General features: G+C 38.9%; 1 protein-coding gene across 5 annotated transcripts in view; it reads right to left on the reverse strand.

Moving 5' to 3' along the window:
- PTPRZ1 (protein tyrosine phosphatase receptor type Z1) overlaps positions 1 to 12336 on the reverse strand; it is a 186676-nt gene that overhangs the window by 87805 nt on the left and 86535 nt on the right. For all 5 annotated transcript variants that reach the window (XM_086691441.1, XM_086691458.1, XM_086691447.1 and 2 more), the window contains 2 exons: positions 5223 to 5402; positions 2578 to 2729 (listed from right to left, as the gene is read on the reverse strand). In XM_086691441.1, coding sequence (XP_086547567.1) covers positions 2578 to 2729; positions 5223 to 5402 — 332 coding nt within the window. The remainder of the gene's footprint in view (positions 1 to 2577; positions 2730 to 5222; positions 5403 to 12336) is intronic.

Here is a 12336-nt window from a genome sequence, read left to right on the forward strand (position 1 = left end):
GGATTGCTAAACTGACTCCTGTAGGATGAACAGCTTAAAAACTGGTGGGTGAAAAGGAGGGGCAGGCAGCGGCCACACCAGGAAGGTCTGTGAAGCAGTCCCAGCCCTTTGCTCCGGAGAGCAATAGAGAATCCTTGGTGTACTTCACCTAACAGGGATTGGGGGGCAGCAGGGCTGGGGGGAAGAGGGTGAAGAGTGGAAAAGATTAAGACTAGAGAGAGGGAGGGGCACCTAGGTGGCTCAGTTCGTTAAGCATTTAAATGGCCAACTCTTGATTTTGGCTCAGGTCGTGATCTCAGAGTTACTGAGATGCAGCCGTGAGTCGGGGCTCCAGGTCATTGTGGAGCCTGCTTGGGATTCTCTCTCTCCCTCTCTCTCTGCCTCTCCCCTGCTCCTGTGCATGTTCTCTCTCTCCTCTGTCTCTCTCTCAAGACAAGTAAACATTAAAAAAAAATAAAAATAAATTTAAAAAAAGACGAGAGAGGGAGACCAGTTCGGGAACATTTAATAATCCAACTAATAGACAAAGGTGGTTGAGCTCTTTTCTGCCCTCCCACATCACGCAGGGGCAGAATCGAGAAGACTTCATGGTTGGATGCAGGAGACCAGGAAAAAAAGACCAAGTCAAGGATGCTCCTGGGTTTCCCTGCTTGCACAATTACATGGAGAGAGTTTTAAAAAGGCAAGCAACAAACAAACAAGCCATCAGAGAGGGAACTCAAGGGCTTTCTAAATAAGGAAAATACTTGAAGCTTAGTGCACAGACTCTATATCATTCATTTTGCTATTTCAGGGCTTTTGTTGCTGTTAGGGTCTTTCTTGATTTTCCACTTTGCTCTAAATAGTGTTGTGACAGGGCTAAACTCTCCAAATTGAGAATGTTATGTGTTTAATAAATTGACTTTCATTTCTTCGACAAACCAAATTTGATAAATGTGCTCTTCCTTAAGGATATTTAATATACTTTGAAAAACACAAATTTATAAGCTATGAATTAGAATATGATTATCCATAGCAAAATATTTTTAGTCCTTTAAAAGATAACTCACTCATCTTATTTTTATTATCAATAACTATTTTGACTATAAAAGTAATATAGTTCTGTTATAAGTAATTTTAAAAATATGGGAATTTTAAAGGAGAAAAGCAAGGTACTTATTATGCCATCACCCATGGAAAATCCCTGCTCGTGTCTCCTTGGTTTCCCTCAGTTATTTTTATAACAGTAATAATTCCTTCTCTTATTTAATCTTCATAATAACTTCATAAGGCAGGTGTTACTACTCTTAGATCAGTTTTGGAGGGGAGACATGGAAGCTTAGGTAAATTAAATATTTGTATAACGTCGTGTCTATAACTCACATCTAAATGGTGAAGTCAGTATTCAAACCTAGTCCATCTGATTCAGACTCTGGGCCCTCAGTCACTATTAAGTTAGTTTTCATGTTTTACAAAATCGAGTAATAATACTGCATATACTATTTTATATTTTGCTTTTAAAAAGCATTAAAAAAGGAAAACCCATTAATATCTTATGATGAACCTTTTTTGTGTGTAAATAAATCATTCAAACACATGGTTTTACAAGATCTGTAATACTCCATCATAATGTATTTAATCATTTCCTTTCAACTTTTTATTATTGTAAATAAACCTTTGCACATACATTTTTGAGCATGTCTTTTATTTTTTAGACTAAACTGTTAAAGGGGAAATGGTAGGTATTGGGATTGAAACATTTAAAGTTCCAGATACAGGGGCCCCTGGCTGGCTCAGTCAGTAGACTGTGCAGCTCTTGACCTTGGGGTTGTGAGTTCAAGCCCCACACTGGGCGTAGAGATTGCTTAAATAAATAAACTTAAAAATAAAACCTTTCAGGGGCGCCTGGGTGGCGCAGTCGGTTAAGCGTCCGACTTCAGCCAGGTCACGATCTCGCGGTCCGTGAGTTCGAGCCCCGTGTCAGGCTCTGGGCTGATGGCTCAGAGCCTGGAGCCTGTTTCCCATTCTGTGTCTCCCTCTCTCTCTGCCCCTCCCCCGTTCATGCTCTGTCTCTCTCTATCCCAAAAATAAATAAACGTTGAAAAAAAAAAATTTAAAAATAAAACTTTTCAAAGTTCTGGATAAAAAGAAGCAAACTGCTTCCCAGTCTACCAACTTATACCCTCTCCAGACATGTATGAAAGTGTTTATTTTACTGCATACTCATTATTTATTATATTTATGTTTCCAATTTTAAAACTGAAAATGTTCTCACTTTATTTTACATTTCTTTGCTTCTCCAGTAAATTGACAAAATTTGCCCCTTTTTTCCTCCTGAGTTGTGGAAGGAAATTTGTTTATTTGTTGACACATCAACATTTGTTGGTCGTCCTAGTGTGGCACTCTGGGTTGCCAGAAAGTGGAAAATCAAATGTGAGTGTGACGGAGCTTAGTCCAGTGAGGAAGGCAGATATTAACCAAGTAAAATATAACTGTATAAATTATAAAATCTGACTGTAAGTTAATCAAATTATATGCTAACTAAAATCTCAATGATTTCGGAAAACGAACCAGGAACCAGTGGAACCAGTGACTTACCTCAAGTGGAAATTTTTGTCCTTCTAAACTATGTTCCGATCCATCAGAAGACATATTGCATTTTCCCCAGTGAAAAGTTATCTTGCTTGCTTTGAACACCATTTCGGAAACTCCTCCACTGAGCCAGTAGTCATTAGTGAGATTAATTTCCACTTAAAAAAAAAAAAAGCACACACATGCACAAAATTGCACCTATGTTTCTGCAAATCAAAATTACAAACTTTAAATTTTTTCTATCAAACGTACGTTAAGAGAATCATTTATTTGATAAATTAAAAACAATTCAGTCACCATTTGAAGCTGAACTTGTTACTCTGCAAAATACACTTAATGTATCTTATTGCCCACAAATACAAACTAAAGCAAAGACCTTAACTACTGTATGGCTCTTATAGCAGAAGACAGCCAGTCCCTCTGCCCTGTTCATTTGGTGTCCTGAGCTTGCCATTTCCCCAGGGGTCTGCTTTCCTAAGGCATTTTAGGGTAGTGAGGGGACAGAGCAAAGGGAGAAGGAACAGAGGAGTGGAGAAGAAAAGTCTTCTCTTGGGAGTGCCCCCCACCTTCTCACTTTTAGCTCTTTCTACTCCTTATCAGGCAGGTGTTTTTGTCCCATCTCCTTATCCCTGCAAGCAAGCATCATACCAGGTTTCATCAGGCTTCAGAATTCCTGTCCTCTACTGTGGCAAGGACGGTGGGAAATCCATTCCCACTGAAGGGGTTTTAGCCATCTGATGTTGGAACCCCAAGTAGCAACTCAGAATCCTAAACTCTCCTATTTAAGTTCCACAGCAGATTATTGGAACTCTATTTTACAAATGGTCTGAAGATTAATGATTCTTTTGAGAGCTTTATGTAAGATTTTAATGTCTCTCAATCAAATTTAAATAGTCTTTGTTCCATGAGGCAGAAACCAATGTTTGCATTAGGGACCCAATCCAACATCTTGGCGAGCGAGCTAGAGATATAAACTTCCGTTAATAATAGTAACAACAACAAGAATAGTATCAATAATGCTCAACATTTATGTATCACTTACAATGTGCTATGCATTACACTGAGTACTTTACGTGTGTTAAACATTTGATTTTTACACAACCTCACACAATGAAGGAAGGAAATATCATTACAAGGAAATTGAATCACAGACAGTTCAAATAACTTGCTAAAGGTTCCACACTTAAAGGTTCCACTTTAAAGAGCCAGTAGTGAACCTAAAAAGCGTGGTCTAAAGATCAAGTGCTTGACCACACTTCACTAAGAAAAATAAAGCAGGGGTGCCTGGCCGGCTCAGTCAGTAGAACATTGTAACTCTTGGCTTCAGGGTTGTGAATTTGAGCCCTACATGGGGTGTAGAGAGAACTTAAAAATAAAGTCTTGGGGCGCCTGGGTGGCGCAGTCGGTTAAGTGTCCGACTTCAGCCAGGTCACGATCTCGCGGTCCGTGAGTTCGAGCCCCGCGTCAGGCTCTGGGCTGATGGCTCAGAGCCTGGAGCCTGTTTCCGATTCTGTGTCTCCCTCTCTCTCTGCCCCTCCCCCGTTCATGCTCTGTCTCTCTCTGTCCCAAAAATAAATAAACGTTGAAAAAAAAATTAAAAAAAAAAAAAAATAAAGTCTTAAAAAAAAAAGAAAGAAAGCAGAGGCTACGTGCTTTATTTCTTTGTAACATTCTTCAAACCTAGTGATGAAAATGTTAAGATTTGGGATAATATGCTTTTGTGTATTTAATTAATATCTTATATAATAATTTTATTAAATACTTATTAATTAAGATATACTTACTGAATGCTTATTATATATCAGGAACTGATACAGCAAAATTCTTACCCTCATGGGACTTAAAATTAAATTACTACATTCAAATTACCAAAATATCAAGAATAGAGAAAAAATTCACTAATGATAAAACCATCCCAACACAGCTACTATTATAATTTACAATATTTTTTTCTTATGACTATGTTTGTTTTTATATAACTTCCTGATATACATACAATTTTGTTTAAAATATAATATCAGAAAAGGAAGGCTATTTACTTTGAAAACTATTAGTTTGTCTCTCTATTGTTTACTGGAATTTTTCATGGTATTATATTTTGCATGTTTAGAAAAAAGGACAGTCTTTAAAAAAAAGCATTTAGAGAGTGCTTCCTAAAGATAGTATATAACTTTAAACTTTCTATCTAGAAGCACTACTAATTTCTTTTCTTAAAATTCAATTATAGTTGATGGCTTTTTTGTATCCCAATACTCAATGTAGCATGAAGCTAAGCAGACAAGAGCAAATAGAGTGTCCAAGAAAAGGAAATTCTGATTAACTAAGTAATTAACTTACATAAGTTATATATTGCATTATCTTTATCATTTCTTCTGGTGGAGGCATCAATTCTCTTTCTATTATTGGAGAACATGATGTGATGACTTTGGTCATTTTACTTTTTGTACACATTTTCAAAATGTTATCTAAACTTCCAATTTACTGTGTTCTACTTGGTTTCTTCTGCCTATAGTTTCTGTGCATTTACAGTACATTATACAAAGAAGATGAAATGAAATAAAATGAAAATGAAAATAAAATGAAACTGACATAAACATACTCTAAGCCCAATAAACATATTAAAGTCACAAACAAAATGCAAACAATTTTACCTGTTTTCCCAGTGTTATGAATGAATGTGTTTTCCAAGGATGTTTTATCCCAACCCTGGAATTTAAGTTTTTTAAGATTCACATTGACTTGGGTAAGATCTTCATCAATATTGATAGGAGACTGTTTGGGGCTACTACATGTTGGATATTTCTTTCCCCAGTTTTTTTGATTCAGGGCTCCTAGGAAGTGAAAGGGTAAGAAATTAGTTTCTTAAATTACTATGCAAAATTTAAATTTTATATTATAAAGTAATTAATACATTACATAAAAATAGAAACAATAGTAGAAAAAACTGGAATATCTTTGAGTCACTGCATACAACAATTATGCCCAGGTGTGGATTCTGGCTTTCCTAAAACACACTATGAAAAGAGGCCTATACAGTAGCCACATCAAGTTCAGTGTTCAACAATGGCTTTGCTTAGCCATCATACTCGTCCAAATCAACAGAAAGCCTAAATGCCATGTCAGGTAGTCAATCTGAGCCCAGGTTCCAGGTTGAAAGGTGTCCAGATGACAGGTGCTAAATTCTTGACTTCCTCAGCACTCTCCATGGGGGTAGTTCTCTTTAGACCTACTGTCTGTCACTCCTGCCACTGAATGATCTCGTTTAATTTTCATCTGCTCAAGGTCTGATGTATAAAAACATAATCACATGCCTTCCTTGAAATATCTCCTCTCTGTCACTTTTTTTGGGGGGGGTCATAAAGCTTAGTAAGTTTTATTGCTTAACAACGAGAAACAGAAAACAGGCTTTCTATAAAGATTTCGCCTACACTGAAGTGAATTTCCAGCTGTTCCACAGAGTGAACAGTCCTCTAAAGCAAAACTGCCCTGGGCTGCCTTTATTTCACCCCTACCTGAAACCATGAACCATCTCTCGTAACCTGATTCCGCTGGACATTACCTTAGCTAGAGCCCAAGCAGCACCAAGAACAGGTATGTTTTATTTTAAAATCATCAACTTTTCTCTCTACATTTCTGCAGCTAGCCCAAGAGCAGGGTGGAAGCACCATTTTCAGCTTCTCTCCTTTCAAATGCGTCACTTTCAGAAAATGAGTATGGGGGAGGGGGCGCCTGGGTGACTCAGCAGGTTGAGCATCCGGCTTTGGATTTTGGCTCTGGTCATGGGTCACGATCTAGCTAGCTGCTAGGTTCCTGAGATTGAGCCCCACGCTGGGCTCTGTGCTGACAGTGCGGAGCCTGCTTGGAACTCTTGCTCTCTCTCTCTCTCTCTCTCTCTCTCTGTCTGTCATACCCTGCTCACACACTCTCTCTCTCTCTCAAAATAAATAAAAAAATAAATTTTAAAAAAGAAAAAAAAATAAGTATGGGTAAAGTCAAGATTTTACATGGTTAATGTTTAGGGAAACTATACATAAACATACCCTCCGTATGCCCTCGTCTATGCCATCTTTTTTTTTTTTTATAAAGGCATCAGAGAAGATTTTGACTTCCATGCAAAGCTCTCATAATGTGACAAAATGAACTTTGCATAATTTAGCCCCAGAAAGAAATAATCATTAGTCGTACCGTGAAATGGCCTATATAGCCAGGAAAAATTAGGTGATTCATCTCCTAGTGAGGCATCTACCAAAATCAATAGGTGCTGAGAACTTAACTTTATTTTAAAATCTAGCTCTATTCCTAGAGAGTGCTGGAATACAATATGCTTTAAACATGCACAGTGATGCATATTTTGGCTTCTAGGAACAGCTTTAATGATTTGAGTAATGATATGTTAATTTCACTATAAAGAACAGGGACATGGGGAAAAGAAACTGCCTGTTTTACTAACGTCACTGTAAGAGAAACAGAGAAACTGCCACATGAATCAGTAAGACCCTCTGTACTGCTTAAATTTGTTAATGCACTCCAATAAATTTCAAGCACCCTTAGGAAGAGTCTCATGATTGTGGTGCAGCGAACATAAAATTTTAAGTGGCTAGTAACACTGCATCTGATTAATAAACCTGCTATTTCCCACATCATATAGTGATCATCTCTATGTGGACTCTAATTTGGCATATCCACCACTAAACACTTGATTTCTGCCCAGAAACAAACTCTTCCTACGACCTCTGCCATCCCCTGAACATAAAAGTTGTCCTCATGGCTCGGTTTCCTCCTCACCAAGCCCTTTCGGGTCGACCTTCAAATTATATCCTCTATCAGACGGTTTCTCTTCTCCACTGTTAGCACCCTAGCCTGAGCCACGGTCCCCGTGAGCCTGTCTGTGTCTTGCTATTTCACAAGCAGCATTGCCATCACCTAGGAGATTGTTAGGGAGACTCAGGCCTCCACCATAACGTTGCTAAGTCAGAGTCTAATTTTAACGGGATCCCCAGGAGATTCACATACACATTAAATTTTGTGAGGCAATGGCTTAGATATATCTCTAGTGCCTTCTCACCAGTCTCCAGCTTCTTCTTTTGCCCCCCCATCCACAATGCCATTCTCCACTTTCATTGTAGGCAGAATTCTGAGATGTCCCCCCAGATTCCCACACGCTGCTCTACATGCCCCGCATAATCTCTTCCACTCAAAGGTAGGCAGGCTGTGAATATAATGGAATAGTCATTCCCTTGATTAGGTTACATTATATGATGAAGGTGACAGGGAGTCCCTGCTGTGATAGAAGGTCCTGTCATAGCAAATTGGAGACCGAGAGAAAGATTCAGAGTGTGAGAGATTCTCCTGGCTTTGAAGAAGTACGCTTCTTCAAAGGTTGGAAGATGGGTACAAATAACTAGGATCCGACAGCGCCCCCAGGCTGACAGTCAGCAAAAACAGACACAATATGCTAGTCACAAAAAGACAAATACTGTGCGATTCCATTGACATGAGGTAGCCAAAATAACCAAATTCATGGAGAGAGAAAGTAGAACGCTGGTTACCAGGAGATGGGGAGAGGGGAAAGGGGAAGCTATTTACTGGGTACAGAATTTCAGATTTGCAAGATGAAAAAGTTCTGGGGAGCCATTTTACAACAGTATGAGTATACTTAACACTACTGGACTGCACACTTAAAAAATGTTAGGATGGAAAATTTTGTGTTATGAGTTTTGTTTTGTCGGTTCGTTGGTTTGTTTTACCACAGCAGAAAAAAAGTGGTTAAGATGGCAAAAACAAATAAACAAACAAAAACGGGGACCTGGACCTCAATCTCACAACAAGGAAGTGAATTCTGCCAATAGCCTGCATACAGCTTCAGATGAGAACATAGTCCAGCATCTTGGTTTTGCACTTATGAGACCCCAGGCAGAGAACCCAGTTAAGTAGTCCCTCTCTGATCCTGACCCACGGAAGCTGCGAGATAATATGTGTTTAAAGGCCACTCAATCTGCAGTAATTTGTTACACAGCGTAAGAAAACGAATACAATCAGTAACTAAAGTAATCCTTTAAAATATATACCAAGGGGCCCCTGGGTGGGACAGTCAACTGTCTCCGACTCTTGATTTTGGCTCAGGTCGTGATCTCACGGTTTGTGAGTTAGTGTCCCCTTGGGTTCTGTGCTGATAGCGTAGAGCCTGGTTAGGATTTTCTCTTCCTTGCTCTTTGCCCCTCCCTCACTCTATTTTTCTCTCAAAAATAAATAAATAAGCATTAAAAAAATATATGCATATACATATCAAATTGTGTGTCACTTCCTGATTTGGGTCTCCCCAATCCCTTTTCATCCCAGTCAGAAGAAAATATAAGCTCTTTACCATGGCGTAGAAATCCCATATAATACCATCACTCCCATCCTCTCTGCCCTCCGCATTAATCACTCTACTCCAGTCACACAGGTTCCCTGGAGCGAGGGAAGCCTCAGGGCTTGACACTTGCTGCCACCCTTCCTGGACTGCTCTGCCCCTGAAGTCTGCATGGCTCACTCTCTCACACTCCTGCTTCTATCGGGTCTCTGCTCAAATACATCTCCTTGGAGAGGCTTTCAGTGAACCTCCTGCATGAAAAACATATCTCTCCCTTGGTCATTCTTAATCCCCTCTCCTCACGTCATTTTTGTTCTCCTGAGATATTAGGTTTATTTATTTGTTTCCACACCCCAGAAGCTAGAAAAAAACCTGGCACATAGTATGTGTTCAATAAACACTGGCTTAATGACTAAATCAGACAAATGAAAACTGATTGCTTTTTTGTTTGTTTTATGAGTTTAAAATCTCAAAGAGATCTAACATAAAATGGCAATAGAAAAAATAAAACATTTCTAAAATGAGCCATAGGTCATATTTGACTGTTTGTTATATGACAATTTTGTTGAGTAGTCCCTACCAAACTTCTGCTGACAGATATCAGGAAGACCTGATGTCCAACCTGTAGATTTGGACACTTTGTAGCACAATGATCCTAAGTGACTGGATTACGTTTGAAGTGTATCAAATAATTATACTGAGTGTGGATCCAGTTTAAAACACCAACTAGATCATGGTGCCAAGAAGAGCATATGTCCAAGAAGCCTCCCGAATTTTTGTAATTAAAAGACCAAAAAAGGGGCACTAGGATGGCTGTCAGTTAAGCATCTGACTTCGGCCCAGGTCATGATCCCACGCTTTGTGGGTTCGAGCCCTGTGTCGGGCTCTGTGCTGACAGCTCAGAACCTGGAGCCTGCTTCGGATTCTGTGTCTCCCTCTCCCTCTGCCCCTCCCCTGCTTGCACTCTGTCTCTCTGTCTCCAAAAAACAAACATTAAAAAAAATATATATTTTAAAGACCAAAAAAAAAAAAGCCCATAAAAAGAACTTGAGGTTCTTCTTGAAAAGGACTCTGGAAACAAGGTTGTTTCAAATCATCATAAGTAGAAAGCCAAAGGAAGTAAACTAATAAAGTGTTGAAATTGTGCACAAGAACGAAACATAGATCAAGAAGCATTAAATAGATTTTACTTGTCTTTACTAATGAAATATTAGATTAATCTTATGCTTAACTACTATTTTTTAAATTCCCAAATTAATATTTTTAATGTTGCAATTGGAAACCTCAGTGGTTAAAGCCAGGATGATGTGCCTGAGAAAGCAGGTGTAAAGAATTCATTAGAACTATATTGTATCCACCTGAGTGTGATTAGAGACTGTCGTGAAGGAAGAAATTAGGACTCACTGTGGTTGCAACAGAAGATTATCAGGGTGATTCACCCATAAGGAGGACGGCAGAGTACTAAATGTCAACTTTAGAAAATTAAAATAAATTATTCATTCACATAGTCATCCATTCTTTCATGCACATATTGATTCATCTGAATTAGTATCATTCCTATAAATTTCCTGTGCTTTCCTCTATGGGAGCACTTACCAGACTATATTTTGTTCGTTAATTTATCTATTTCATCTATATCTTATTGCCAAACTTTGAGTCTGGCACATAGTAGAAACAAATTAAATGCTTGTGATACAGTCTTTGTGCACCAAATAAATGTATTCAATACTTACATTCTGTGCACTCTCTATTCTAAACAGAATGAAAAGCAATTCTAGCCTCTGTGGGGAGATATGCATGAGTTCAAGTTTGTTTGCTTGTCTATTTATTCTTCCATTCCAGAAGGTTGGGGCGTGTGTTAACTACAAAGTAGACAAATGTCTAAAGGAGTAGATGGGATAGAAATAAATGTGAGGTCAAAAGCACACAATGGAGGTCTTGAGGGAAGGGGAGGATCTTGACAGACAGAGGGAACCAAGAGCAAACCATGGTGGCAGAACAGTTTAGGCAGGGCTCAGAGAGAAGTGAGCAATCTAGCTTGGTCCAATAAGCAAGAGTGGATATCAAGCAATTCTAGAAGGAGATGAAAAGACAGATCGATCAAATGTCGCTGGTTAGGCCAATGGGAGGCAGGAGGCTTTGGAAGAGTAAGAAACTCACAGCTGCCTTATCAGAGAGATTAAACTGGCAGGTATGCAGGATAAGAAGGAACAGGCTACTTAATCTGGGGTCGTTTCAAAGGCATCTTCTTTTTGTCTTCATTTGATTTTTATAGAATGAATCCCTGTGCAATGGACTGAATGCCCCAAAATTCATGTTAAAAATTATAATCCCTAGTGTGATGGTATTCAGAGGTGGAGTCTTTGGAAGGTGATCAGATCATAAAGACAGAGCCCTTGTGAATGGGGTTAGTGCTTTTAGGAAAGAGATCCCAGAGAGATCTCTCGACTTTTCCGCCCTGTGAGGTTACAGTAGAAAGATAGTGATCTAAGGAAGCAGTCCTCAGTATTGCCTTGATCTTGGACTTCTAGTCTCCAGAATTGTGCAAATTAAATTTCCTTTGTTTGTAGGCCACCAGTCTAGGGTATTTTGTTATAGCCGCCTGAGCTCTAAAACACCTTGTACTTATCTGAACTACGATGTCTGCCTCTTACTCATATTGTAATTTCAGTATCTTTCTGAAAACTTGGCACTTAAGAATTACATAAAATTTTCCTGAATGAGGATGTACCTCAATAAGATGTATAGCTACTCACCCTTCAATGTCCTTGTACTGTACATCTTGACCAATAGAAATATAATTCTAAATAGAAACACATTTTTAAATAGATTCTGTGTAGGGAAATATTTCACCAGTATCTAACTTAGGATTCTCTCTCTCTCTCTCTGCCCCTCCTCCGCTCTCTCTTTCAAAATAAATAAACTTTAAAAAAACATTAATAAGAGCAAATATAAAGGTAATATTGAAGTGTGGACTGCAGTGATGATTGTAGTGTCTATTGCTAATTGCCTCGAATTAACTCCATTCAAAATTCTACACCCTGTAAGTCAGAGCTTTATTTTTTTTTTAATTTTTAATTTTAAGATGATTTTTGAGAGAGAGAGAGAGGGAGAGAGAGAGAGAGACCAAGAGACAGACGGAGAGTGCAGGCAGGGGAGGGGCAGAGAGAGAGGAAGACACAGAATCTGAAGCAGGCTCCAGGCTCTGAGCTGTCAGTGCACAGCCCAACTCAGGGCTCCAACCCACGAACTGCGAGATCATGACCTGAGCTGAAGTCAGACGCTTAACCGACTGAGCCACACAGGCGCCCCATTCAGTGTTATTTTCAATGAAAATTTAGCATTAGAATTTAGAACTCCAGCAAAATGGAAAGATGGTATGTTTAAGTAGATACTTTTCAGATGCTCAAGTC

The sequence above is a fragment of the Puma concolor genome, chromosome A2 (assembly GCF_028749965.1).
Source record: "Puma concolor isolate L17-30 chromosome A2, mPumCon1.1.hap2, whole genome shotgun sequence".
NCBI classification, from domain to species: Eukaryota; Metazoa; Chordata; class Mammalia; order Carnivora; family Felidae; genus Puma; species Puma concolor.